Here is a 12783-nt window from a genome sequence, read left to right as displayed (position 1 = left end):
TAAACTTACTGTAACACTGTGTTAGTTTAAGAAAACTGTAAGCAGTCATTTTATATTTAGTTACATTAATAACTTTAGTTAAACTGTAGTTACACTGACTGACGTGTTACTCAATGTTTTTCCATCTTCAAAAACCGTTTTATTTTTTCTGTGAGGTTTAAAATTTTCTCTGATGATAACTACAGATGACTCCTCCTTTGAGAAACTTTTATAACTTAAAGTTTGGCTCTCTGTTTCCTGTTTAATGACCTCACCGCTGTGACTGAGACTCAACTTTTTCCAAGTTCCAGTGTTAAAGGGCCTGTCCTCACATGTACAGTAACCCTGTGTGTGTTTGTGATCAGAATAAATGAGATGTTTTACTTCAACAGAGACATTCACTCACTCACTCACACTCACACACACACACACACACACACACACACACACACACACACACACACACACTTATCTTTCTATACTCATGGGGACCCTCATTGACATAATGCATTCAAAGCTAACATAACATAAACCTGACTCTGTGACAGTCTGACTCTGATTCTGATTCTCTCTGACTCTACTGACAGAAACGTTTTTAATTATTTATTTATTTCTCAGAAAACCGTGAATATTTATTTATTTAATCATCTTCATGTTGTTTAACCTCCTCGGCTCCTCCGCCGTGTTTACGTGCTGTTTACTTCCTGTTTCAATAAAGTTCATTCAAAACGGTCCGTGACCCGGACACAAACTGCGCTTACTTCCTGATTCCGATAACACACGTGTGTATGTGTTTGAGGAGACAACTGCAGAGAATTTCCTCAGAACCTGTGTAGAACCTGTTTAGACCCGTTCCCGCTCTGAGTCTGTCCACAGCCTGGTGCTCCGGTACCGCAGCGGGGTCCGCCATGTTGGAACAATTGGGTCTGATCGGGACGATCCGGGACGAGGATCAGAGTCCGGAGGAGCCCGACAGCGAGTCCGACCAGGAGGTGAGTTAGTCTGGCCACTCAGCTAGAGCTCTTCCCGCACGAGGTGTACCACAGTTCGGGCTAAGAACAGCTGATTTACCACCGTTTGATCCGGAAGGTTTTTAACTGTTTGTTTATGAAATCAAATCTCGTGTCAGGCTGCTGATAAACTGTTTCAGCAAAGGACAAAATAAATTAAAAACTGTATTAGGTCAATAACACAACGAAGAGTAATTTAATATTTAATATAAAGATGTTTTTCTGTGTTGATTCCTGAAGTTCATCCGATCTGAACATTAAATATAAGTACAGAGTCAAATTTCTCTGTTAACTGAGTGTCTGAGTTTAATATTCAAGAATTCCGGCCATTTACAACAACTTCCTGACATATGTTTTAAACATAATATAACAACAACATTTAAACAACAACAAATGTATTCATAACACGTCACGAATTAACAAATGTTATTTATTTAACATCTCAGCCTGACTTAACTCTGAAGGATCTCTGCTTTAACATGTCGGAGTCAAGCTAAATAAAACACTGAGCTGAGGAAAAACCAAACTTTTGCATTATATATGTGTATTTTATATCTGTAAATTTCCCCATTGTGGGACTAATAAAGGATTATCTTACCTGTAAACAGGGTTAACTGTTATTTCTGAACCTGGGTCATGTCTTTGTGTGTAAATAATTGATAGAGAAAAAAGTTTTTGGAATCGGTATAGTATTGATCAGGAACAGTGAACCTGAACACGGTGCACATGTCCACATCAAAGTAGTTTCAGGCTCAGATTGTTATTATCATTCTCTGATGACAGTATGGATAGGATTCCCACAGAGACAGAACTTTTTATCTCAGCCAGACCCCAATTGACAAAAACAGTAATTTAAGCAGAGGAGCTGCTGGAATGCCTTGGTCTGTTAGTTTGTTAGTTACTGTGTGGTATATTTACTTCAGTAAAGTATCTGACTTCTTCCACCACTGAAAGTCACACAATAACACAAGTCAACTAACAGATGGAGGCAGTGGTATTCCAGCAGCTCCTGTGTTCTGCTCAAAAACATGACTGTTTTTGTCAATGGGGTCTGGTATTGATTGTTGGGTTCACTGTTCTTGATCAATAATTCACTGATTTCAAAGATTTTTGTCCCTGTCAATCATTTACATGGCAAATGAGGTCCAGGTTTTAAAATACCAGATTCATCATTTCAGTTGTGAAGAATTTTTATTATCACACAACAGACTGTCAATTTTCCATAGGATGATGATGTTTTCATCTGCTGGACAACAATGTATGTGTATGTGTATGTGTATGTGTGTGTGTGTGTGTGTGTGTGTGTGTGTGTGTGTGTGTGTGTGTGTATGTATGTGTGTGTTTCAGGAGGAGCGGATCATCCTGAACAGGAAGAAGAAGTTGGGGAGTTCAGGGTCGAGAGACTTTAATGCTGACTTTGATTTTGGAGAGAGGGATGTGAACCATGATGACGACTGGGTGATGGCTGACGTCATCAAACAACTGAAGAAGAAGGTAGAACCTGAGATGTTCCACAGTCAGAGAGGAACCAGAGAACAGAGATTCTTCAATAGTTCAGTTTTTGGAGAACAAGGTCTCTAGTTTGGAGATTTGAGTCATAAAACTCATCTGTTTCCTGATGTTTTTGTCCAAAGTTCTGACAGTGACATTATTCCGTTGGTTGTGCTGTTTCAGGAGAATTAAAGTTAAATTAAAAAAAAAAATCAGTTATGGCTTATTATGTGATTCCTCCAGATTCTTAAATGATCCTTTTTAAAATTTCACTTCATATCAATTAATCACAAACCCACAGGGTGTCAGTGTTTCTGTTCTCTAAACTTCAGTTATGTTCTTTGGTTCTCTAACATTCTCTGGACTGTTCTGGTTCTTCAGCATTCTCCACTGGTTCCACTGGTAACCCTAACCCAGTTCTGTGTTTACAGAGAACTGTGACGACTCTGGACCAGAAAATAGAAAAGATCAGGAAGAAAAGGAAAGTGGAGGTGAGGCCAGGTTCTACTTCCTGTCTGGTCCGGTTGTACTTCCTGTCTGGCCTGGTTGTACTTTCTGTGTGTAAAGAAGAGTTTGATTTGGTCTGCAGGAGAAATCAGCTCAGAGTGAAAATGCCAAAGGTTCTGCAGAGCAGAACCATGAGGATGATGATGAAGAGCAGGATGTGAAGCCTGCTGCAGGACAAGCTGATGGAGGTGATGAAGAAGATGATGATGATGAGGAGGAGGATGATGAAGATGAGTTTGACTCGAGTGATGAGGAAATTCTGACCAAATCTGGTGAGTCCATGAGAGGCTTTTATTTTTAAATTTGACAGGAAGCAGAAACATTTTACTCTTTGGCATTAATCCAGCTTTTTAAATGAGTTTTAAATGTCATTAAAATATAATTATGTCCAGTAAAACAAACTGCAGCTCTGAAAATAAGCTAACTTTACACAAAAAATTAATTAAACCATTAGTTTGACAAATAAAAAAAATTGGTTTATTTGGGTCACTTCCTCTTTCTTGTCAGACACTCTGAGAGAGAAGGAAAAACGGGGGAGGAAGAGGAAGGCCCAAGAGGAGGTGAGGATGAAGAGTTGATGATATCTCAGGGTGTTGTGGTCGGTTACCGTGGTAACAGCTGTGTTTGTTTTCAGGCTGCAGAGTCATTCTATGAAGACGCATCTCAGTACGACGATCAGCTGACCTTTGATGATATGAACCTGTCCAGGCCCATCTTGAAGGTAAAACTGGTTTCCCTTAAATCAGAAGAAAAATGACTGTAGTTCTGTTTGATAGAGGATGAAACCCAGAGTCAGTCAAGTCCCCGGTCTTTCAGGTCCTCTATGAAGGACGAGTCTCTGGGTTCAGGTTTCCTCAGTCCAGGTCAGCAGGTCCTGAGTCTTGAGTCCTGAGAGTTGTGGTGGTTTGTCAGAACTGACACAGATTAAAGGTCCTTCTCCATTAACTCCTCCCTCACCTGACACCTGTCTGCTGCTTCAGGACTCACTTGGACAGACCTTCCTGAAGGTTTTGTTCAGACTGATGGTCTCCTTCAGTCCTGCAGTCCATCACAAGGCTCTGTGGTTTTTACCACGACAAACACCAATGACGTTCAGTCCACGACTCTGATCGGCCACGATGGAGGGTTTGAATGTGACCCCTATGATCCTGGATTTATAGTCCTGTGTCGACTTGTTTAATATGTGTAACCACAGATCCTCCGCTGCAGCAAGACATACACATCACTAGAAATGTACCTGCTGTGATTGGTCGATTCCTCCCTCCGCCTCTGTCAGGTCAGAGGTCGTTTATCTCCTCTGACGTTTTCTCTCTGCTCTGAGTTGCAGTTGTTTCAGTAAAGTTCACAACATTTGTCAGCTCTAACTCTATCATGAAGAAACTCAACACAGTGACAGAAACTACACCGCCAGGTTTTTAGAAGGTGTAACTGCAGAGACACACACACACACACACACACACACACACCATCATGTACAGTAACTGTACAGTAACTGTACATGATGGTGTACATGATGGTGTGTGTGTGTGTGAGTCACTTTAGCAGAGCAGATATTTCATATTTCTCTCAGTGTCTGTGCCATAGCTGCATAACTGCAGAATAACATCAGTGTGAAATAAAGTAGAAACTTTCTGGAGCTTAAAGTGGCTTCATCTAGACTGGGTCAGAAAAACAACAGATGCCTCCTGGTCAAGGTGAAGTTATGGTTCCTCTGGGAGCCTCTTAGCCTGAGATAACCGCCTGAGGGCCTTTCCAAGATGGCTGCCAAGTGGTGGGTCTCGTCTAGAAGGACTTTGGTTCGACCATGAAGTGGGTCACTGAAACCTCACAGTCAAACAAGTCTGTTTCAGGCAGTTTATGATGTTGGTATCAAAACACCACCTGAGTTCATATTGGGCAGGTTGGTGCTCAAAGACCCTCAAAGAATCCTAAACCCCCCACCAGGACCAAGAGACTCAAAGAAGACCTGATACTCTGAGCAGGTGTTCGGACAAAGAGTCTTTTGTGACTTCCTCAGGCAGAACAGAGTAGAGTCTGAGTCTGACAGGAAGACTTGGATGTAGGGGGGGCCTGGTTTTGTGTTGTTGATGTTTGTGAACTCCTGTTGTGTCCCTGCAGGCCGTCACAGCTCTGGGCTTCAAGCAGCCGACTCCCATTCAGAAGGCCTGCGTTCCTGTTGGCCTGCTGGGCAGAGACCTCTGCGCCTGTGCCGCTACAGGGACAGGTAACCCTGAAACAATGGGACCAGTTCTTCACTCTGTGACCAGATGAAATAATCTAAAACATTCGTCCTCTGCCTTCAGGAAAGACGGCTGCCTTTATGCTGCCGGTGTTGGAGCGTTTGGTTTATAAGCCCAGGATGTCCCAGGTGACCCGGGTCTTGGTTCTAGTCCCGACCAGAGAGTTGGGGATCCAGGTTCACTCTGTGGCCCGTCAGCTTGCCCAGTTCACCTCCATCACCACCTGCCTGACTGTTGGTATGAGTGGTCACTGGTCACTGACTGACTCTGAATCTGGACTCGGTCTGGTCCTAAGGTAATCTGTCTTGGTCTGTCTCCAGGTGGGTTGGACCTGAAGTCTCAGGAAGCAGCTTTGAGGGCAGGGCCCGACGTTCTGATCGCTACACCTGGTCGGCTGATCGATCACCTCCACAACACGCCGAGCTTCGAGCTCACACACATAGAGATCCTGATCCTGGATGAGGCTGACAGGTAAACACAGACACCTCAGACCTTCTCCGATCTGATCAGCCACGAGACTCACTCACCTGTTAACACACTTATCTGTTCACATTCACCTGTTCACTCACATTCACCTGTTCACATGTTCACACAACAGTTTCCTGTCACCTACTCTGACAATACATCAGGGCAGTTCGGTTTCCTTCAGTATCTTGTCTGAGGAAATGGGGGAAAAAGAAACTCACCTGTCGGAACTCACCTGTGTGTTTGTGTCTCAGGATGTTGGACGAGTACTTTGAGGAGCAGATGAAGGAGATCATCAGGTTGTGCTCCTATAACAGACAGACCATGTTGTTCTCTGCCACCATGACAGAAGAGGTATGTGTTCATACCTGTGTCATGTGACCTGTGTCCCCAGGTGTGTCAGTGCGTGTCATGTGACTTCTGTGTCAATGTGTGTCATGTGATTTGTGTCTTCAGGTGAAGGACCTGGCGGCAGTTTCATTGAAGCAGCCAATCAGGATCTTTGTAAACAGCAACACTGACGTAGCTCCGTTCTTGCGACAAGAGTTCGTCAGAATCCGACCAAACAGAGAAGGAGACAGAGAGGCTGTGGTGGCTGGTACGTCCTGATACTGCAGTACTACTGACAGATACTGCAGGACTACTCATGATACTGCAGTACTACTCACAGGTACTACAGTACCAGTACTGACCCTGTCCCTGTTGTTGTGCTGGTAGCTCTGCTGACTCGGACGTTCCAGGATCACGTGATGTTGTTCACTCAGACGAGGAAACAGGCTCACAGACTCCACATCCTGCTGGGTCTGATGGGACTGAAGGTCGGGGAACTGCATGGAGAACTGAGCCAGAACCAGAGATTGGAGAACCTCAGGTACACACACACATACATGCACCCGCCCAGGCAGTTTGAGGTCTGGTTTGGAGCTGCTGCCTGATCCTGAATCAGTTCTTCATGTTTGTACAGAACTGGTCATCAACACTCTGCTGGTCCAGGACCACAACCACATCAGTGGCGGGATTATCTAGACCAGGGGTGTCAAACTCAGTTTCAGCATTATAAGCATTGTGGTTAACCTCAAAGGTCCACTTGTAACTGTAAGACTTTATAAATGTATCTACTCTCTCATATTACTGATATAACTGCCTCTGCGATCAATTAGTTTTAATAATAAGTTAATTAATAAGTAGCTTTGAAAGGTCAGTTATCAGAGGTTTTCTCTTTCACCAGTCATACCAAGACAGTTCTCTCACCAAACATGGCTCACCATCAATGATAAACCCCAGCAACTTCTCACAGGGTAATTTCATTTAACTTGCAAACTACTCACTGAGGACGTCCCTTTCCTTTTTCATCCCGTGCATGACGATCACATCCGAGAGCTTCTCACTGTCTGCATTCAAACCTTTTAAATAAATGGATGTGAATGGATGAATGAATGGAATAGATGAGCTGTATCAGTGTTTCAGTGGCTAAATAAAAAGCCAGAGAACTGTGCACCTCTTCAATCAGATTTTCCAATAGTTCCAGGACTCTGTCTGTCTCTGAACAGGGCATACCTGCTCACATACCTTCAGCATACACTGCTTTAAAAATGCACTTTCTGAAAAACACTTTGAAGCTTGGATGATTTTGATGTGGATCTGGGTTTAAAGTCCCAAACCACTGGGCTACGATCAGAATTCTTCAGCCTGATTCAGGTGTCCAAAAATTATCATGAGTTGGCAGTGTCCAAGGCAGCAGAGTTTATTTGCCGACAAAGAAACCTGGGAACCATTCACAGTGTATACAAGATACACCAGAAGAGCCCCAAAACTTTACTGGCTTTGTCCCTTTTTTATACAGTTTTGGCTGTGGCTTTCCACGCCTCTCAGGTCATTTTACTGGTCTGTCCAATTTACACCATTAAAACATTAGTTCATTTAGATGTCTATCTTGGGGCTCCCCCAAAAAAAGTTACACTCCTATATTATCTTCAAGGTCACTGTCTTTTGAGAAGCACCTGGGCTCTAAAAATAGACTCTTATCTTCTCTTCAAGGCCACTGTCTTCTGGAAAGCCCCTGTGCTTTTCTTCTGGCTGCACTTCAGCTTGCAGGGTTGTCCCAGGGCAGACCCTGTCCTCTTTTGGCCTTTTCTCTCTCTGCTTTACACCATTATGTTCTGGCCTGTTCTGATTGTATTTTTTTAAAACTAAGTTACCCTTTATTTTTACAACATTATTTCTTAATTCTTCCTTGTTTCACTTTTTTTAAAAGTACATGTCTTTTTCACACAAAGTAAGCATGCAGTGAGCACTAACATCTACTCACACATTAGTGGCTTTTAACATACATAAATCACATGTTTTCTTTGAATAGTAAATACTGATAATACCATTTCCACATATTACTCTTTTAAAATCAGCTTAATGCTGTACTCCTTCTTTTAAAGGCACATCACTCTTTGCATACTGTTGACAAATTATTACTCGACAATCGGCCACAATAAAGTTGACTTTCACTGCTGCATCTTTTTGGTGTAACTTTTGCGAACATATTCTACAGGCTGCTTTTTAATTCTTGGACCTTCTGTTGCTTTTCTCTGTGGCTAAGGTTAGTATACTTAGCTCTGTACTCCAGACTATTTACTTTTTATCCCAACTCCATCACTGACTAAAAAACACTGTAGGAAATGGCTGATATTGAGACACTGCCATCCAGTGGCTAAATGCTTTCATTGCACAGGTAACAAAACTGAGATGTATTCACTGCACCTCTGTAAAGCAACATAGGATTGTATTTTATGATAATCATAGTCTTTGAAAGTTCGAACTGTAACCCTTGTGTTTGTCGTGTCTGATGATGACCTACAAGACCAACATAAATGTCTGGATGTTAACATATTCAGACTGATACAGTTACATAAACTCCAAACCGGCTCCAGCTCAGGCCCAGCTCATGGTCCTGATAGTAGAAACAGAACCAGAGAACCTCCAGAACCTCGTCTGTCTCTTCTCACCCTTCTTGTTCTTCTTCTCCAGGCGTTTTAAAGACGAACAGATTGATATCTTGGTGGCGACAGATGTCGCAGCCAGAGGTCTGGACATCGATGGAGTCAAAACGGTGAGTGTCACGTCCATCAGCGTTTCCTGCAGAAGAAACAGAGTTATTAACAAGTTTCCATCTGTTTATTATAGAGTCACTGTTTCTACAGAGAGACAACAGAAAAACTAAAGTGTTTTCCTGAAGTGTTTTTGGTTCTCATTGAGTTACTGCAGAGTTACTGTCGAGGTTTTATGGGTTTAATAATAAAGTTACTGTGGGGTCGTAGGATTACTGCAGTGGTTAGGGTTACTATGGTAACTCCGTAAATCTACAGACACAAGCTGCTGGTTTTATTAAAACAAACAAAACAAAACTCAACATGTTTTCTGTTTGATCCTCCAACACCTCTCCACCTGTCTGTCTAATCCTGTCTGATTCTGTCTAACCTGTCTGTCTCTCTCCACCTGTCTCTCTCTAACCTGTCTGTCTCTCAGGTGATAAACTTCACCATGCCGTCTACAGTCAAACATTACGTCCACCGTGTTGGTCGGACGGCAAGAGCCGGTCGTTCAGGACGTTCGGTGTCTCTGGTTGGAGAATCTGAGAGAAAGATGCTGAAGGAGGTGGTGAAGTCTGCCAAGAACAGCGTGAAGGCCCGAGTCCTGCCGCCAGGTATGCACACCTGAGATATAGACAACTGGTCAGAGAGACAGGAGTGTGTCTGGGAGAAAGACAGTCTGTGGGTAGTTCAGGCAACCTGGCAATATTGAGATCAGTGCAGCAGGAAAGTAACAAGAGTGAACAGATGATGAAGTGGTTCTTAACAGAAACAGTAAAAAGAAGTCACCTGTTGGAGTTTCACCTGTTGTAGTTCCTCTCAGGTGTGCTGTGACTAAACTCTCTGTGTGCCTCAGAGGTGATCCTGAAGTTCAGAGACCTGATCTCTAAACTCGAGAAAGACGTCGAAGCTGTGACGAAGCTGGAGAGAGAGGAGAGAGAGCTGGCTGCGTCTGAGGCCAAGGTACACCTCTACACCTGAGTAATTGTACACCTCTACACCTGATCAGACAGCTCATGAGAGTGGAAACAGTCAGAGTGGGTGAACTGTCTGCGATCACATCAGGAAGACATTCAACAGGTCACAGTTTATGTAACTGTTAGGGAATAAAAATCTAATTTTCACCAAAGATTTCTACATTTTAAAAGTTGTTACTTTTGTATTTTGTGAGTCAAACAAACTGTGTGAAATGAGGGATTTAAAGCTGCTGAAGAATAAAACATGATGTAACTATGGTGTGTGCGTGCGTGTGTGTGTGTGTATATGTATAGTTGAGCGTGGCTCAGAAGCGTCTTGATGGTTCATCCTCAGAGTCTCAGAGAGTTTGGTTTCAAACTCAGCAAGAGAGAAAACAGAGTCGCAGTGAGTATTAATACACACTGTGCTATACAGCTATACACTGTACTACACAACTGTACAACTACACAATATACTGTACAACTACACACGGTACTGCCCTTCCCTCACCTGTACTCAGTAGTACTCTGTACTCTGTAGTTTTCTACTACTGAGTACTGCACTGTACTAGGATTTGAAATCATGTTCCTCCTCCTCTTCCTCAGTGTCAAAGGCTCTGCAGGAGTTTGATCTCGCTCTCAGAGGGAAGAAGAAGAGAGAAAAGTTCCTGAAGGATGGCAGGAAGAAGAAGGAGCTTACGGTAAGAACCTGCCATAAATTGATCGATCAATAATCAATGAGAGGTGGTGAGTAGGATCACCTCTGCTCCTCAGTGGGGTGTGTAGTTACATTTCTAGAGAGTTAGGCTGCAGTTTAGGGTATGTAGGATGTAGGGTACGGTGTAGGGATTTAGGATGTAAGGTATGGTGTAGGGTACGGTGTAGAATGTAGGATGTAGGGTACAGTGTATGGTGTAGGGTACGGTGTTGACTCATCAGAGTATAAATTGTCCTCTAAGGCCAATCATGTTCATGTGCTCTCTGCTGTGCTCTCTGCTTTATGATCAGTGATGTTTCTGCTGTTGAGCTGGGCGAGGGTTAGCAGTGAGTCTTCTCTAAATCCACATCTGTCTGATTTTCTCTGTCTGACAGTCTGAGGAGCGCACTCAGTTCGAGATCTTGAAGGCTCAGATGTTTGCTGAGCGGGCAGCCAAGAGAGAGAGACGACCAAAGAGAGCGAGAGTGATGCCCGAGGACGAGACGCCGACTAAAGGTCAGATACAAACATATTCTGATATGTCCTGATAGACAGGAAGTATTCAGACCCCTTTGCTTCATGACAATGTGAAAACATGTATTTTAGTAAAATTAAAAACGGAAATCTCCCAGGTAGTGTCTGATGGTTTGCTGTGGCTGTGAACTGTGGTCAGCTACTTCCTCTTTAATTATCCTTCGGATGTCTCCAGAACTTGCCAAAGTCTACCTGGAACAAACTGAACTGACTGGACAGAGTTTAGAAAGACACTCACCTGCGTATCAGGTCCATAATTCACCCTGGATATCAGCAGGAGTTACAGTGAGACTGGACTGAGGCAAATACAGAGAGGTCCTTGTAGAAAACCTGCACCAGAGTCCAGAGACTGAGGTGATGATTCACCTTTAAGCTCAACATAGACCTGAAACCAAGACAATTGAGTCTCCTCTGGGTCTCTCACTGTCACTGAGTGGACTGAGTTGACAGGACAGGAAGACCAGATTCAGGAGAGACTGAACCAAGACTGAAGATGAAGAAAGAACTGAGCTGAGGTTCTGATACTAAAAGAAAAATTTGAGATTGCAGTTTTTGATTTTTAATCATAAAAAAATTTAAAATAATTATTTTAGTTCATACTGATGAAATTGAAATGAAAACTACAACACAAATCTGAAGACTGGCCACTGTACAGTCTAATAACACCTGTCTCACCTGTTTTCACTGTAAACAGCTGCACTAAACTAAACTGTCTCTCCTTCAGCAGCCAATCAGAAAATGGGAAAAGGAGGAAAGAAGTCAGTGTTTGATAAAGAGCTGACCAACACAAGCAGCAAGGCTCTGAAACACTACAGAGCTGGGTGAGACTTCTGTAGACACCTGTCTTTATGTACACAATTGTCTGTACACCTTTTTGCAGACCTGTCTCATCTGTTTGCACACCTGTCTCACCTGTCTATACACTCATCTGACCTCTCTGTACACACCTGTCTCACCTGTTTGTACACCTGTCTTGTTACAGACCGTCCTTTGCTGACAGGAAGCGACTTGGTTTGGACAGGAAGCATCCAGGCAGCTCCAGGTGAGATCCACCTTCTCTGTCCCCCAACATGATATAAACAGAGTTAAGATGGCTGATGCTCTGTTCTCTCTGTCAGGTTCAAGAAGAAGAAGTGACAGCCAAGATGGTCGCCTCAGAAGCTGTTCTCTCCCACATGAATTTATTGTGTTGTGTCTTTGTGTTCATTGTGTAAATCTTTTCTTTGTTCATTAAATAACTTTTAAATAAAGTTTCCATCTGTAGTTTCCAGAGTTTCAGTGGCATCTTTACAGTCAACACCAGCTGTGAAGGAGGATTTCAGTTTTCGTCCACCTTGTTCTCGTTGTCTCTCAGAAACAATTTGAGTGAATTTCTTCAGATTTGGTTCAAATGTTAAGTTGTACTCAATTTCTGATCTAATCTGATCTAACACAGTCTCTTTGTATCATCATTTCTTTAATAACGAAATGTAAAAACTTCTTCACAGCTCAGTTCACTAATCAGAATAAAACTGTGATGGACAGAGTTACATCTCCAATAACAGAATAACAAAGATGAGTTTGGAAGAAATCGGTTTTCATCTGACCGCCTCTGTGACATCACTGACATGCGCAAGAGGATATGACTTCGTCGACAAACCATCCAATGAAAGGGGCTGTTATCTTGATTAAAATTATGGATTCTTCTAGATGTGAAAATTCCTGGAACCATTTGGGATCAAGTAAGAACACAATAAAATATAAAACACTGGTCTGGTCTTTTTCTTTTTTAGACATTTTAATGTGTAAGAGGTAATTAATTTTAACCAACAGTTTTCAGTAAAT

The 12783-nt window shown here is 42.7% G+C and overlaps 1 protein-coding gene across 2 annotated transcripts; it reads left to right on the top strand.

Annotated features, from left to right (window-relative positions):
* Positions 1-721: 721 nt before the first annotated feature.
* On the top strand, positions 722-12222 carry ddx27 (DEAD (Asp-Glu-Ala-Asp) box polypeptide 27). Of its 2 annotated transcripts, none has more exons than XM_018687707.2 (21): positions 722-971; positions 2337-2483; positions 2912-2971; positions 3070-3259; positions 3495-3547; positions 3622-3708; positions 5106-5211; positions 5291-5464; positions 5548-5698; positions 5947-6046; positions 6149-6290; positions 6410-6563; positions 8711-8792; positions 9209-9386; positions 9629-9735; positions 10044-10134; positions 10335-10429; positions 10821-10941; positions 11687-11780; positions 11942-12001; positions 12078-12222. In XM_018687707.2, the coding sequence occupies exons 1-21, from the start codon at positions 888-890 to the stop codon at positions 12094-12096; spliced, it is 2295 nt and encodes a 764-aa protein (XP_018543223.1). In that variant the 5' UTR covers positions 722-887; the 3' UTR covers positions 12097-12222. The 2 variants fall into 2 exon arrangements, with proteins under 2 accessions (XP_018543223.1, XP_018543222.1); XM_018687706.2 differs by having other exon boundaries at positions 11684-11780.
* Positions 12223-12783: the final 561 nt, after the last annotated feature.

The sequence above is a fragment of the Lates calcarifer genome, linkage group LG12 (genome assembly GCF_001640805.2).
Source record: "Lates calcarifer isolate ASB-BC8 linkage group LG12, TLL_Latcal_v3, whole genome shotgun sequence".
NCBI lineage: Eukaryota > Metazoa > Chordata > Actinopteri > Centropomidae > Lates > Lates calcarifer.
The sequence above is the reverse complement of the archived record's forward strand: the minus strand, read 5'-3'. Positions and strand labels throughout refer to the sequence as shown.

Excerpts from the sequence above, each read along its gene's own strand:
- ddx27 (XM_018687706.2), top strand. The coding sequence starts at position 888 with ATGTTGGAACAATTGGGTCTGATCGGGACGATCCGGGACGAGGATCAG. Across the intron at positions 2,484-2,911 it reads TCAAACAACTGAAGAAGAAG|AGAACTGTGACGACTCTGGA; the intron begins GTAGAACCTGAG and ends CTGTGTTTACAG. Across the intron at positions 5,465-5,547 it reads CACCACCTGCCTGACTGTTG|GTGGGTTGGACCTGAAGTCT; the intron begins GTATGAGTGGTC and ends GTCTGTCTCCAG.